General features: G+C 39.8%; 1 protein-coding gene across 2 annotated transcripts in view; it reads right to left on the bottom strand.

Annotated features, from left to right (window-relative positions):
- Positions 1–16,306, bottom strand: part of dlt (codanin-1 like protein dlt) — a 221,190-nt gene that overhangs the window by 64,396 nt on the left and 140,488 nt on the right. The window contains exons 1-3 of one of the 2 annotated variants that reach the window (XM_068380312.1): positions 15,396–15,589; positions 8,786–8,868; positions 7,034–7,205 (exon numbers count right to left, since the gene is read on the bottom strand). In XM_068380312.1, coding sequence (XP_068236413.1) covers positions 7,034–7,205; positions 8,786–8,868; positions 15,396–15,476 — 336 coding nt within the window. In that variant the 5' untranslated portion in view covers positions 15,477–15,589. Of the gene's footprint in view, positions 1–7,033; positions 7,206–8,785; positions 8,869–15,395; positions 15,590–16,306 lie in introns of those variants that run through there. The other variant, XM_068380313.1, reaches the window with a different exon arrangement.

Here is a 16,306-nt window from a genome sequence, read left to right as displayed (position 1 = left end):
TACAGCAGTTAAAACTTATAAAGAGGCGTAAATGACCAGCTCAAAAGACTAACGTGAACTCTGGGAGTTGTAGCCAGTTTGAAGCAGTAGTCTTTAAACTCGAAGCTCTATTGTCCCCAAAGTTGAAACAGAGAGACCCTCCTGTAGGACAGAGGGAATGGATCCAAGAGTGTGTCCTTCAAGTCTACAGTGATGGCGTGGTTATCATTCTTATGACAGACCATACCCAGCTAACCGTGCCCGCTGAATTGCTTCTGGGGAACCAAGCATGATGACTGAAGACTGGTCTCCAATTCTCCATACATTATTCCATTCATAAGAGTAGACTTAGACTGTATTAGTCCGTAAACCTTCTATGAATTCTTCATGTCGCCTCTACTTCTGCCATTAAGAGGTGAGTTTTGGTAGATCATGAGCAAAATTGGTAAGTAGGTTTGGAGAGCTGCAATGTTCACCTTTTTAACCAACGTGTAATCACTTATAAAAGGTGTGGGAAGTCACTCAATTCTATCCCTCTACCTGGTATGTCAGGTAGAGGTTGAACGGAAGCAGCGCCATCCGACCCTATCCAGGGAGAAAGAGCTCAAGTAGCCAACTGGACCTGTAGGTAGCCAAATTCTTTCACAACACCTGATGAAGGGGTAATGGAGATCTCGGAATAGTTATCCATGAATGGCCAGGGCCCTTAGCAATATCTGTTCGGTGAAAGAGGACACCTTAGCACCTTCTTCCACCATTACCGTCCTGATGTCGTTCCTTCTGTGGGAACAAAGATGCAACTCTTGCACCGATGTATTCCATAAGGGACTTAACTATCTTGACTCCATCGTCCAGCAAAGTGGGAGACAATTTATTCCTTTTCTTGGGTTTCAAATGGTCCATGGGGCCTCTGAATGGTGCATCAAGAATGATTTGTTATTGGAGTTTAATCGGAACATACAGTATCTGTGTAATTCCTCGTACTTGAGGTTTGACATACTTTGGGTATTAGCGCAGCACCTGGCTGTGATTGCCCAGTGATCGAACCTCAATGTAGCTTGGAGGCTGGTCATGGACGGACAACTCAGATGTCAGGACATCGCGTCCTTGTTCCACCTGTCAGCGTGGTTTCTTCTGGTTTGATCGATAAGGGAGGGTGTCAGCAAAAAGCCCAGGAATTAAGATGCTATCAATCGTATATAGTACAGTAAGGAATTCCATTACTTGTACTCAGAGAAAGTCAGATCAGCTGTACTAAGCAGGCCTATTGATAGTCGTCTCGTGCCTTCTTCCTGAAGAAATACACAAGAGACCTTATTGGAAAGGTTCCTTGCCGACGACTGCGAGCACTTTATTTGGAGTTTCAGTGCACGTATGAAGGCCGAAATGCGAATTCAGAAATCACCTGTTCTAACATTTTGAGTGTCACTGATGGAAAATTTTGGCTTCTGGGAAAACTTGTGTCATGGATTGGACTGAATGTAAGATCGACATTCAGTAGTATCAAAGAGTTGAAAGTTCTTGGACTATGGTGTCACAGAAATATACCAGGAACATCAAGGGGCATGAAAGGAATGAAGGCTTAAGTCAACATCCCAATCAGCAGTGTAAGTGGTAGGTCTCATATGAGACAAAATACTGAAAGCATGATCTCTCGTGCTTTGTACCAAAAATCCTTTATGGGGGTTGAGTTTTTGGTACAGCACTGCCTCCTCCCACTAAACCATGAAGAGGGAATGGCCTTTCTCAAGCAACTACGCCAATTTGATCATCCTGTGCTTCACTGGTTTCTTCCTCTTCTACAGTAGGTACATTGCGCTAGTCCCTGGTGGATCAAAGGTGATGACCCCTTGAGGCAAGAGTGTAATCTCCGATCATTGCTGCAGATTACGTGGTTCCCGATCACGATTCCTGTCTGTAACTGATAGCAAGTCTCCCGATTGCTGTACAGTTCTCTAATTGCAGCAGACAGTCGTAAGTTCCCAAACATTTCTAGACTTCCCAATTGCAGTGGCCATTCATAGATTTGCCAATATCTGTAGGCATTCGTAAATTTGCAAATTGCAGTAGACATTTGTAGATTTCGTAATCGTGGTAAATGATTGTAGATTTCCCCAATAGTAAACGATTGCAAAATTTCTCAAATATGCTAAATGATTATATGGTTACAGATAACAGTTAAAGATCAAAAGTTTAGCGATCACAATGCATGGCTAATGCCATGGGAAAACACCAATCATGGAGAGGAAGCAGGAAGCAAACAATTGGAACATTCCACTAATAACAAAACACAAAATGACAGGGGACAAGGATACCGGGTACAATGAGAACCGTCCTAGGTTATCCTTCCATCATATGTAATGGATGAGCAAGGATAAACCAGATGCAGGAAGCTCTAAAACCCAAAAGTAACTTGAAAAGATACATGAAGTGTCTGATTTGTAACACTGAGTGAGGACAGTGAATACAAGAACTTCATAAAACCTATTTTTGGGGAAAATGGATTTTTATTATAAAATGAAATTTTATTGCATACTTACCGAACAATTATACAGCTGTAGGTTCCCTATGAATGGCAGACAATGGATTCAAAACTAGCGCGGTGGCGCCGCCATCGCTGATGTAGGTGACGTCATCTCCCTCCACTCGATGGAGCTAAAGATACAACTGTCCAGGTAACATCAATTCGTTCTGCCCAGCCATCCACCAGTGGGGAGGAGGGAGGGCTTTGATTAATAATTATTCGGTTAGTATGCAATAAAATTTCATTGTATAATAAAAATCCATATTTATTGCAGTCTTACCGAACAATTATACAGCTGATTACCCATTGCAAGGATGGGGGGCTGTGGATGTAAGTTTTACTTTAACAATTGCATACAATTCTTGAAAATAAAGTATACCCAAAAGCACTGTTAGTGCATGTTGTACCTTACCTTGTAAGAGATCAACTACAGGAGAATACTGCCACTGGTCGGTGCTCATCTTACAGAGTAGAAGGCTTGGAATATGACCAATGGGTGCCTCTACATGGAGTGGAAGATCCTCGTAGTCATGGTGTTCACCGCTGACTCGACGAAGATACAAGAAAATATTGCCCTTGCCCTGGGCTAAGACCAGAAATAACCAACATGAAAAAACTGTCACCTACACTGAAATAAAAACCTTTACCCACCAAAACTAGCACTAAAATGATTGGCGAGTACTCCAGGTACATTGTACCCCCAGACTTCTCTTTAATTCGCCAACCTTGGTACAAGGCGAAACATAGGCTAACAGAGGGAGCAACCCCTTTTGTCGTTCCTCCCAACACCATGCCAGCTACCGAAAGTAGACCGAGAAACTTACAATCTTCAAACACTGTCTCGATTTCTTTCAAATAGTGCGTAGCAAACACATATTTAGACCTCCAAAAGGTACTTTACAGGATAGCGGATAGCAACAAGTTGTGTCGAAAAGCGAGAGAAGTCGCTACCCGCTCGAACTCCGTGCGCTTCAACTCTCAGTAAAGGAAACACTGCGTCAGAATGTGCTTCTACAATTAACTCTCTCAGAAAACTCTGTTCCGCGGAGGTAATGTCTCAATGCCCGCAAGGGACATAAGAGTCGTTCTTCTTCTTCCTGGCCTATCAAGTCTGTCAGGTTTTTGAGAACAAATTTTCGTAGCCACGGATTAGAAAAGTTGCGCGAATAATGTATGTGCGACGAATAGCAACATTATTGCCTAAAGAATTTTGATCGTTGACTAACTGTAATATTTTCTTGAATGAGAATGAACATGTTCTCAAACAAAATATACAGTTATAGAGGCGATCATTACCTTTGGTTTACCCCTCCTCTTTATGTGAGGGGCTAGCCAGTGTTCATTACACAGAAAAGGATGTCTGGTTACCTGTGGGCGGAGTTTGAAACGTTCGTAAACGTAATGAAAAGTTGCCCACGCTGTTGCTATCGATCTTTTAACGTCAGCTAACAACGTTCCTTCGGAACTAATTGTTTGAAACAATAACCCAGTAAGGATAGAATAAAAGGTATCGGAAGCCTATCGTGTAAAAAGCAAGTCGTTATACCCAGGGTACAATGATGGGAGAGGCTGCCTCCATCAAACGGTAGAACCGAGTTTAAGACAATAACCTCGCGGTTTTGTCTTGGCTAGAGCTCATGTTCCAGGACGGCCTACAGCCTTCATGAAGTTTAAACAACACCCATTGAAGTTCTGCAAACACTTCTCAGTCTCGTATGAGGAAGTTTGCTTCAAGAATGCGAGACATAGTTGCCATCAACCGCTTACCCGACGGGGTTGCCATCGAACGCTTTCTCGCTAGTGAGAAAAACTACGGTCTAAATCAGGCAGGGCCTGCCAGGGAAATGAACTGGAATGTAAATAATTTTTTATTCCTCACTCATTTCCATCTGCTAACCAAACCACTCGAAGTGGGAAGGTGGAGGAAAGATGACGGTGGTTCGTTCGAAAACAAAAGTATCGGTGCTGGTGAGACCAGACTAGCTGATATAGTAATCAGCTGGGAGTGTAGAGTAACGTAACAAGTCACACCTTTGGAAGACCCATTCCGTAGAGGGGTGGAGGTCGACCATAGTGTTTTCAGAAACCTCTGGATCGCGGAAACCGAGAGATTCGGATGAGAACCTCGGGGTTCAGAATCTATTTGTGAATACCTTTCTCAAGACCTTAAGGAATGTTGTGCCGAGGACCCGCAAGAACTCTGTCGCTTATTCCTGACGGAATTTTCAGGAATCGTGTTACGTGACCAGGACCCAAATGAACTGTGTCAATAGTTACCTGTAGAGATTCGTAAACCCTTAGGTAGCAGGCATCCCTCTGTCATCAGAGTAAAACTCTTGATGACGATGGGCGCTCGTGAACAATTCATGGGACGAGAGTTCGAAAAACTCTTGTGCACTCACGAACACTTCGCACAACGAGAGTTCGAAAAACTCTAGCCATAAGAGTTGTTCGCGCACTTCAACTGATTGCGTGAACCTAGTTGTTCGTGCGCACCAAGTCGGTCCTGCGCGCCACATATCCATTCTAACGGCAGTACATGAAGAAGGTGACTTAGTCCGTCCGCCAACACATTCATTTTCCCTTGAACAAATCGAGGGATCAGCGTAACCTGACCAGGTGTAACCACTTTCCCAGAGGAGTCAACGCTTGCGGTGCAAGAGGCCGAAGTAAAGAGCTCGAAACTGGTAGGTCTTGCCCATGAACACAAACCGAAGGTCTTCTGGATGAACAAATTCAGTGCGCTTACATCCAGTACGGGCACCCTAGCAGTACCAGCCGAACTCGGTTGAGTCACTTGTCAGGCTGGAAGGAACGTAGAAAGGAGAGGTCCCCCTTTTCATTTCATTTGTTTGATGTCGGCTACCCCCCAAAATTGGGGGAATTGCCTTGGTATATGTATGTTTGTATGTACATATATATATTAATAACAGAATCTATAATTTAGTTGCCTAGAAGTGTTTAATCAAGTTATTTATGCTTAAATAAGAATCTGCATTGCTCCCCTTACCTTTAGATGGTATGAAGAAAGGATGTGTATACTTAAATGTGATGTGGGGCATTATTGGCTGCATGTGCAATGTCCACATAGGATACAATTGAAGTACAAACAGAGGTTTCCTCATAAAAAAGGACCTATAATTACTGTCATTACCTTCCTTTATATTTTGCAGATCTGTACAAGTGGAACTTCATGGCCTAATGAGCCATGTCCAAATAATACTGTATATATTTCTGGTGGGCAAGGAGGATCAGTCAGAAAACACTTGGAGATGGTTTCCTGTTGGAGAAGGGAGGGGGCTTCATGGTTTCTTCTGCCATGACCACATAACATACATTCATGGTGGACAAAGAATATTCATCAAAATACACTTGACATGGTATTTTTGTTAATGTTTTGGCAACCCATCACATTTACACTAAAATCTGACAAGATTTACAGATTGGCCCACACCAAGGGCCAAGAAGATAGAGTATTTGGTACCTCAGCAAGGGAAAAAATGAAGGAAAATCAACCGAAACTAAATAAAACTTATTTACATTTTAAGCAATGTTGACGAGAATGAGCAGCCGTAGACATACCTGAATATCATACAAATGATAAAATAATCTTTGTCACTCAGATGTCTAATAAAAAATACACAAAATCACTAATCTTAAAAGAACTGTAATTTGCATTTTCCTAAAGTATACAAACTTAAGTCCTTTAAGAGGAGTATCATACTCATATCAAAGGACATGACATTCATGTAGGAATAAATTATCACTAAAACAAGATAAAAAAACAAGAGATGTCATATTGGCAATGACCACCTATTTCTGTGGTGTTGCTTACCTATCTTCCTGGGCAAACCTAGTCAACAACCAACCCAGTCCACACTCCTTCTCAGTCACTAGTGGTTGTTTTAGTGGCTTAATATGGAGGGGGTAACGGAGGGGGAGAAAAACCTTCTTTATAATTTTTACTCAACGGTCGTTAAGATAGCACTTCCACTTAACAGTCTGTTCAATACAGGGGCAAAATTCATGGAAATAATTTGAAATATAAGACAGGTGATGCAGTTACACAAGGGAAATCCTAAAAATAGACGGAATGAGAAAATAATCCAACAGTAAATTTTCCTTTCAGCAAAATTAATTTAAAACAAAATATATTGAAGGTCGACCAACCCAAAAAACATTAATAGTAGTACTAATTTTCTTATACAACAAATTATAGAAAAACCTTAAAATTGCCCGGCATTTTTAAATATAAGTGTGTCAATTTGTGCTGTGAATCACCAAATACAGTACTGTATAGGTTAAGTACTAATGGAAGAATTAAATAGTTTTTCTCTAAGTTATTTTCAACTATTTTTTGTTCCCAAACAAAATACAATAAATAACAGACAAAGTTTTCTAAATAGGTGGGAGATAGAAATTTAATGAACAAACCACAAAATAATAACATCCATGTACTGTACAGTACACTTATTTCTACAATTTTCATAGAAGATATTGATTTTTGTACATACACTAAGCAAACAGTACCTTATCTGGAGACTCCACAAACTTCAGTGTTTTTGCTCTTGCAGATGTATAGTTCTTCCGTACACGACCTCTCATTCCTGCGTCTTTCCCTGGAGAAACATATTTGATTGCGCGCACTGAGCTGGGACACTTATTTGGCGTTAGGCCACCCGTTAGTCCTATTTGCAGAATGCTGCATAAAAAAGGAGAACTTAGATACTGTATTGGCAATGTATATGCAAGGTAATATATGAGAGAGAGAGAGAGAGAGAGAGAGAGAGAGAGAGAGAGAGAGAGAGAGAGAGAGAGAGAGAGAGAGAGAGAGAGAGAGAGAGCGCACAGTAGTAATTCTCTTCAGGCAAAATTTAACTCTGTCTTTACCTCATCAACATCACTACAAGATGATACAAACACTTAGGTCAAGACCAGCCACATGAACCCTTAGAACAATGTATATTGATCCTCAGGATCCGATGAAGTACTTTGGCGGCATCCCTTCATGGAACCATAGGTGCTATACTAAGAATTTGTCCTGCTTTTTAATGCAATTCTTACTCTTTCCTTCTTCATTACTTTGTTAGTTACACTACAAAAGGTTGACACGACTTGAATATTCACCTTAAAATGGTTCGCCACTAGCCAAAAGTCATGTGCCTGAGAGCAACTTTGTCAAAGACAGGATCACTACCAGGTTAAATCATTCCAAACAAGTCTAGTAAATACAGTATGTACTCGCAGTAGGTAGTAGGTTGGCTAGGGCACCAGCCACCCATTGAGATACTGCCACTAGAGGTATGGGGTCCTTTGAATGGCCAGACAGTACTACATTGGATCCTTCTCTCTGGTATACTTTACAGATTCTCCTCTGTCCTCATACACCTGACAACACTGACATTACTAAACAATTCTTCTTCACCCAAGGGGTTAACTACTGTGCTGTAATTGTTCAGTGGCCACTTTCCTCTTGGTAAGGGTAGAAGAGACTCTTTTGCTATGGTAAGCAGCTCTTCCAGGACACTCCAAAATCAAACCACTGTTCTTTGGTCTTAGGTAGTGCCATAACCTCTTTACCGTGGTCTTCCACTGTCTTGGGTTCGAGTTCCTTTGCCTAAGGGTACACTCGGTCACACCATTCTATCTAATTTCTCTTCTTGTTTTGTTAGTTTTTATAGTTTACATAGGAAATATCTATTTTAATGTTACTGTTCTTAAAATATTTTATTTTTCCTTGTTTCCTTTCCTCACTGGGCTATTTTCCCTGTTGGGGAGCCTGGGCTTATAGCATCCTGCTTTTCAAATTAGGGTTGTGGCTTAATAATAGTTTAACCAATACACAAGTCCCAAGATAGGAATAGACTTTGAAATAATGGGTACATTAATCACTTCAATGTCTTCACTTTGTTCAGCAATATGTTACTATGTGGTCACACTAATCTGATTTTGCTATCTGCAGCCAATTATTGTATTCTTTAAAATGTTTATGCAGTAAAATAACCATTTCTGTTTCACAGTATTAGTGTTTATTAAAGACATAAAATTAGGATAAAATTGCACTGGATACTATAAACTTCAGTATGAAATAGTGGTCAGATACTGAAGGCACAAAAATACTGTAATGCTAACCAATAAAAACTAAGCTGTAATAAAAATATTACAGTAATGACAAAATATTTTTTTCCTTATTCATGGAATACTTTTTATACTTTGAATACAATACAAAATCATTATCAAATTGAATAACTATAATTTATCATCATAAAAACAGTAACTTACCTGCTAGACTGATCCCGAAGGAAATTTAAAAATACTGGGATAAACTCAATGCGTTGAGGGGACAAATCACCCAAAATTCCTCCCTGAAAAAATTTTTTTTTTTTAAATCTGATGACATATTCTTCAAATATCACACATTTTTAAAATAATTTTTATTTTCCCTAACTATACAACCACGAGTCCTTTAAAACTAGTATTATTTCAGCATAGCTCAAATTCAGTTGTAAAAATTCATAAAAAAGCGTCCGTAGTTACTGGTGAGTAACCCACGCTTCTTCGCCAGCCCACAGAGTAGCCCCTTTGACCTTCACTTAGGACTTGCTGTGGGGTTGTGGCAGGAAATGTAGCTTAAAGGACTAAGGTTTGTATAATTAGAATAAATACAAATCCTTGTCCTCTAATAGGAGACTCCTCTTTTGGAGTAGGGTATCAAAGTCAACACTTCTTGTTGGCACGGGCCTTTCCCTTGGTCAGCTTTTTAGAAGGATGGATGCCACTGTAAATAAGCTAGCTGGTTTAATATCCTGGGGTATCAAACACCTGGACGTGTAGAGGTGCAGAAATGGTAACTCCTGTCCACCTAATAACCTGAGAAAAGTGTCACATGTAATGGCCTAGATTTCTGTCAACAAGGCAGATGGTCACAGAAAAACCAATACCCAACAGGATATGATGTTGCTTGCGGATACACACGAGCACACTATTCTATCCTTTTTTTCTTCCTTTTGCTTTTTTTAAATGGTGTGTTTGGCTGGCTTAATAGAAGAGCTATGGATGCCTGGCGGTTTATCAAGAGGTTGTCTTTTCCTTATCTGATTCTATTTCTTCTCAAAACCATCCTTACTGTTCTCCCTTCAGTTGAAGTGGCTATCCTGGAGGGCCTCTAGCCTTGCATGGTGTATCGGCTCCTCCATTTTGACAAGTTTTTCCGACTTTTTTCTATAGTCTATGGGTTTGATCAATCACTTTATTTATATTTCTATACATATTCTTCTTGTTAATTTAGTTTTCAAGTATAATGTCTCCATTTTATGACCATTAATTCTTATGCTGTCTGGAGACACTGAGCGAAATCCCAGGACCAGTACGTCCTAGATTTCGTCAATGTCGTCTACTGTATGGCAATATTCGTGGTCTTCATGCAAATATTGAAGACCATACAGTTGCATCCAGACAGTATGATATTCTTTTGTGCTCAGAAACTTTAGTTTCTAATATGAGGCACTCATCTGAGCTCCTTATAACTGGTTTTAAGAAGCCAATAATGTTGAAATGTGATGCCATCCCTAGGGCCAGGGGAATGGCAGTGTATATTAGGACAGTAGCCTGCTTCTCATAAGTCCTGCTATGAATGTGGATGTCATGAGATTCGGGTAATAAAAGTTTGTGGCAGGCATAACAGCTCCTATTTGAGTTTGATCTACCGGAATCCACACACTGATGATTCCATCTTCAAATGTCTTCTTACCATTATGGCTAAGATACAAGATGATAGAAAGGCCTCTTTTGTCTTTGTTGGGGATTCCAATGCTCACCATAGGGAGTGGTTAAGTTCTGTTTCTCCTACCGATCCCCACGGCTTAAGAGCTTTAGACTTTGCCTCCGAATCAGGCTGTGAGCAAATCATAAGTGAAGCTACTCACAGGTCTGGTAACTGCCAAGACCTCGTAGACACTGACTCCCCTAGCGTTTTAACAAGTACGGAAGCAGGAGGCCTATCATCTTTGAAAGGGTAACACATCAGATTTGACCTGGAATAACTAAACTCAGCTTAAAGCTTTTGCTCAAAGAGTTTATGCTTCAACTGAAAAGGAATACATCTACCCATAAAAGAAACCCTTTCTGGTACAAACCAGGAACATAAGTGGTGGACTACCCTTAAATCTGCACTCTTTGGTGTAAATGCAACATTTCCTCCTTTACTTAAACCAGATGGCTCAGTCACTCACTGCCCAAAGGAAAAGGCAACCCTTTTGGCTGATGCGTTTGACCGTAAGCAGAGTAATGAGAAACTTGAACTTCCTTATTCCTGTTTTCCTGAGGCTAAACTAACTAGTTTAGCTTTACAATCTCATGAAATTAAAGCTCTGTTGATGAACCTTGTTGCTTATGGAGGTGTAGACCCATATGGTATTTTTCCTTTGTTTTTTATAAAGACTGCAGATTTCTTAGCTCCAAAGTTATCTGTTATTTTGTGCAAGTTAGCAAGAAGAGGAACTTTTAGCACTTGTTGAAGAATTGGTAATGTTACTCCACTATGTAAATGTGTTTGTGGTAGCTCAAGTCCCACTGATTACCACCCAATTTCCATAACTCCCATATTATCTAAAGTTTTTGAAAATCTTTTGGCAAAACATCTTAATAGGTTTTCATAAAGGCCTTGGAGCATGTGATGCCCTTCTTACAATCTCCAATGATGTACAGAAATCCCTTGATGAAAGTCAGGAGGTTTGTTTAATTGGCCTTGATTTTAGTGCTGCCTTTTACCATGTTAATCATGAGGCCCTTGTTTCCAAACTCAAACAGTTGGGAGTATTTGGGTTGTTTCTTAGCATTATTATTGAATTTTTAATAGATCTCAAATAGTTGTTGTTGATAGGCACCATAGTGAGTATAGGAATGTGATATCTGGTGTTCCACAGGATAGTGTTCTTGACCCATTACTTTTCAAACTGTACACACATGACATGTGGTTTGGCCTAGAAAACAAGCTTGTTGCATATGCAGATGATGCTACTCTCTTTGCATCAACTCCTTCTCCTGGATGTAGATCTAGGGTTGCTGAATTCCTTAATAGAGATCTAGCTAAATTAGTGCATGGTGCAAATTATGGGGTATGAAATTGAATACTAACAACACTCAAAGTATGATTGTAAGTAGGTCAAGGACAGAAGCTCCTCAACATCTGGATCTCAGCATTGATAATGTTTCTTTAACTTTGTATGGCTTAAAATTTTAGGTGTGATTCTCGACAGCAAATTTAATTTTGAGAAACACATTAGGTCTGTGTCCTCTTCAATTGCCAAAAAAATTGGCTTATTGAGAAAGTTTTTTTAAGATGTTCGGTGATCAATCTATCCTAAAGAAGTGTTTTAATTCTTTCATTCTACCTTGTTTTGAGTACAGTATTGTTCTCCTGTCAGGTCTTCAGCTGCTGATTCTCATCTTAATTTGTTGGACAGGAAGTTACGGTCTATTAAATTCCTTATTCCTGATATTGGTTTTCGAGCGATATCAGCATCTAAACAGTGGAATAAACTACCTATTTTAGATCCCTAACCGCCTCATGCACGTTCAGGGTCTAGAAACAAAATTCACCAGCTCATGAGTATTCAGGTGGGCCAAGCGATCAGCTTGAGCACATACTGTAGAACACTGGGAAAAGCTCTGCAATTAGGCTACCTTGAGTGAACGCTGAGTGCGCTGACAAAATGCTTTCATTAAGCATGTCTTTTAGGCCAATAGGAATGCAAGCCTCATAGGATCATGCTCTAAACCTAAGGTGAAGTAGGCTCACTGATCACGGGCGAACACGAGATGAGAGGCTTTGGGGAGCCCAGCCACAAGTGAGCGAGCATTGGCTTGTGCATTTTACCCCAACTGGTAGAACAATGCCAGTTGTGCGAGGGTGAGCACGAGTCATGTGGGATTGAGCTGAGAGTGCTAGCTTATGATGCTGCCCTAAACCCAGCCAGGTGAACTGATCGGCGAGTACTAATGTGAGCTTATTTTGAGATTTTTTACTCCTCCAAGCAACTCACGTGAAAGGAATACTTTCACCTTTAGCGCATGCTAAGCACACTGAGACAGTTTGCCAAGATCTCCAAAGAAGTATATAGGCGTCAGAACACTTAAACGATTCTGAGCTACCTGATCAGACAGACTACCAGGTTAGGACAACAGATCGCGCTTGCGACTGCGTCCGCCGAAAACCAAGAAGGGTCGGAGAACTGAGGGAAGTACTAGCTAAAGCAAATCTCTCAAGTGAAAGGCTAGCTCCCACCTTAGTGCATGCTGAGAACACTGAGAGGCAGCTTGTTAAGCAAACCTCTAAAATTGCTAAACACGATTTGATCACCAGACCAAACTGCTTTTTAAGTCTGGCGATCGAATCACGAAGTAACTGGCTTTCAATAAGTGAGGCTGAAAATGTTGAATCAACAGAAATCGCAAGGATGCATGTTACTCACATGTCCGTCGGAACGAAGGGTCGGCGAATTGACACAAATGGAAAAAGACTTACTCATGGAGGAGTCTGATCCCAAGACTTCACGGAAGTCTAACGCCAAGGAGGCAGGAATGAGCTTTCTACTTGGCCAACCTAAGGAATTAAAGGGAACATGATAGCATTAATTAAGTTCTCAACTTAAGGAAAATATTCCCGAGACCCTATAGCATCATACCAGGAACAGAGACCAAGAGCAAAGTTGGATTTGCCCAGTTTCCAGCAAGATGAGAAAGAGGTCTGTCTTCACTGACTACTGAAATCAGTGGAGTCATAGTGAGTGAGTGGGGGGGGGCAGTGCTTCCCCACTATTAACTGGTAACAACTTATATAATTTTTGACATGTCATTAAAAGTCTTAATAACAGTGTTCCAGCTTTGCCAAAATCATACTCCTAAGCAAAGAACAAGGGTTTGCATTCGCATCAGAACAAATTATGATTATGTTCAGCTTTGTCCTATAGTAAAATTTATAGACTATTCCGTGATCAGTTATTACTACATCCACAGTCCTTAAAAACTTGTCACTTTTTCTAGCCTACAGTCAGGTGGTGAGTTGATCATGCATAAATGGCATTGAATTGGCAAGATAAGTGCATTGTCCCATTACTGTTAACATGACCCACAGGTTGCCCAGGACCAGAAGTCACAAAAACTATAATTGTGCATGAGCAGGCAATATATACAAACTCTGAAAACCTGCCAGGAAAATAAAAGCAATTGATAGAGATATGTTGGATCAACTTTATGTATTTCTCTACATAGAGTAATTTTGGCCATCTTTCTTCTTACTCTTACCTTGAAAAGGTGTTGGCCATCTCTTAACACACACATGATTTTAGTAAGTGAAAGCAAACAAGTTAAATCATTTACAACTTCATTGATTTCACAGCATTATATTTTAGCTTAGTATGAAACAAAAAACAATTATTAAATTCAATATCAACTTTATATATGCTACTAATTACAACTTCCTTGCTGTAAACAACACAACTAGGATGATAGGTGGAATGGATAATAGAAAACTGGATTAATCAAAGGACTTGACCCAATTTTAATTTTTTTATTTTTTTTTTATCAATACTATTGTGTAATTTGACTTTTTTTCTACTAACTGCTACATCTAGTCTGCAAAGGCTTTCCCCAATTTTGTTTACATCAGCAACAAATACAGTAATGAAAACAACGTTGAATATGATAGAATTAAAAGAAAATTATAATAACACAAAAGAAAATGATAGGCCACACAAGTTGTGCAGAGAGGCACATGATACAACAGAGCATTTGTTTACCTGTAAAGAATTAAGAAAATTAGAATCGCCAACTAAAGAAGTTGCCCAATATATTAAACAGGCTATGGAAGTAAAAAAATAAAGGTATGCAAGCTGTGCTGTCAGCGTAGGCGGTAAATAATGACAATGAACTTTCTGCAGATTGCCAAACTTTAAGCCTACACAGCTAGTAGTGTGCCAACAATCATAGTGTTGTTGAGTGAGCAACGAGGAACTTGGAACCCATCGTTCCTAACATTAGCTAAACTACCGTACGGTAAGAGTAACCTATTTAGCCCAGAGGGAATCTAGCCTCTATAGAGGACGAACTATGTTATTTTTGCCGATATTAGGACTGGATCACAAATGGTCCTACCAAAGGAGCAAACTCGGCCTACTGGGGTTGAGTGTATAACATTGGGGCACCAATGTTTTTCTGCCAAAATACTTGCTCACTCGGCTAATGTGCATACAATAGTGCAACACGTACCACTTCCCAGGTAAGCGGATAAATAAAATAATGCTTCATTGCAAGCCACGGCGGAGCGAAGACCAGTAAGCGAATAATTAACACCAGTTCGTTAACAAACATACTCATAGATACAATTAGGGGAGCCTTTGTATCACAGCAGCCAATTCCTTAGGTGTTGATTAAGAATGGACATTAGCTAATTTAAATTTTCCCCCCTTACCTAACCTACAAGCCGTATCCTTACCTACATACCTAACAGGGGAGGGGGGGGGGCTAAGTTAGTCATAATAATACATATAGGTGGCCGCTATCATGCATACACCCCCAATAAGATATGGCTCATATGGGTGACCACGATATGAAATATTTTCGTTTTCAATGAAAGCAGCAGGTATGGTAACCCTACACACGTACCGCCTACTGATCTAACTTACCCACATGGGCTAGGCATACCAACTTGAGTAAACCAGACAAAGCTAACGACCAGTGATAGTACATTGTAAAGATTGGGGTTAGACTTTAATCGATTAAATGAGAGGGATAATCATAACTCCTGTGAACCACAAAAGAACCATACAGCTAATGCCTTCTTTCTTGGACTAGTATCGGATGGAAATTTTGCGCAAAAAGGGTCTATACTAACCACTTGTAAACCATCTAGCCACTCGATTAGTATTTGGGGCATTATCTGCCCCTCCAGAAGCAATTCTAATACTGCTGACATTTTCAATTCACATTTATTAACGATACGCGAACAACAAATAACAAAAACAACACGTTCAACACAACACGACGTTCAAATGGTGCACAATAACAGCTGATCGGACGACCTCAATTCTCATAAAAACAAAACAAACTCGCCCGGCGTCTTCTTTTGTACAGAAACCAACATCGTTGTGGGTAATTAACAGTTACTTGCTTTCAAAAATTATTTTTCTATATGACATATGAATACTTTTTTTTAAATAAAAATTATTATTAAATCACTCCTAAATAAAAAACTCAGTCTGATGCAAAACAAACTCACCCGGCGTCTTCTTTTGAACAGAAACTAACAAAATTCAATATCAGAAAAGGTTGATTTATACATCTTTTCAGGTGAATTTTGTTTTCTATGTTATACAAACAAATTAATTTGATCTCAAGTTCTGGTATTAAATTCAGAGCAAAATGTGTGACTCAATTATAACATCGCAATTTAGTAGATTTCGACTTGGTTATGTAGCAAAAAAGTAAATAGTAGATTTCGACTTGGTTATGTAGCAAAAAAGTAAACACTAAGTTGCCATGAACTATTTTCCAATTTAGTGTATGTAGACTTCAAAATTGTCTTTTATGTTCTGTGACTCTCCTTCCTAACCGACCTTACTTACTTTATTTTATTGGATGTTGTCCTGGTCTTGTCGCACATGGAAACCTTGTGTCCTAGGACCTACAAGATTTGTTTGTCGCATGCATTCTTGTGTATTTAAGAGTATCACAACGTATTCCACGTTGAAAAATAGACATAATCGAAGTATTTAAAAACATGAATATCTTCAGTTTCTTGAGAAA

This window comes from Palaemon carinicauda, chromosome 9 (genome assembly GCF_036898095.1).
Source record: "Palaemon carinicauda isolate YSFRI2023 chromosome 9, ASM3689809v2, whole genome shotgun sequence".
NCBI lineage: Eukaryota > Metazoa > Arthropoda > Malacostraca > Decapoda > Palaemonidae > Palaemon > Palaemon carinicauda.
The sequence above is the reverse complement of the archived record's forward strand: the minus strand, read 5'-3'. Positions and strand labels throughout refer to the sequence as shown.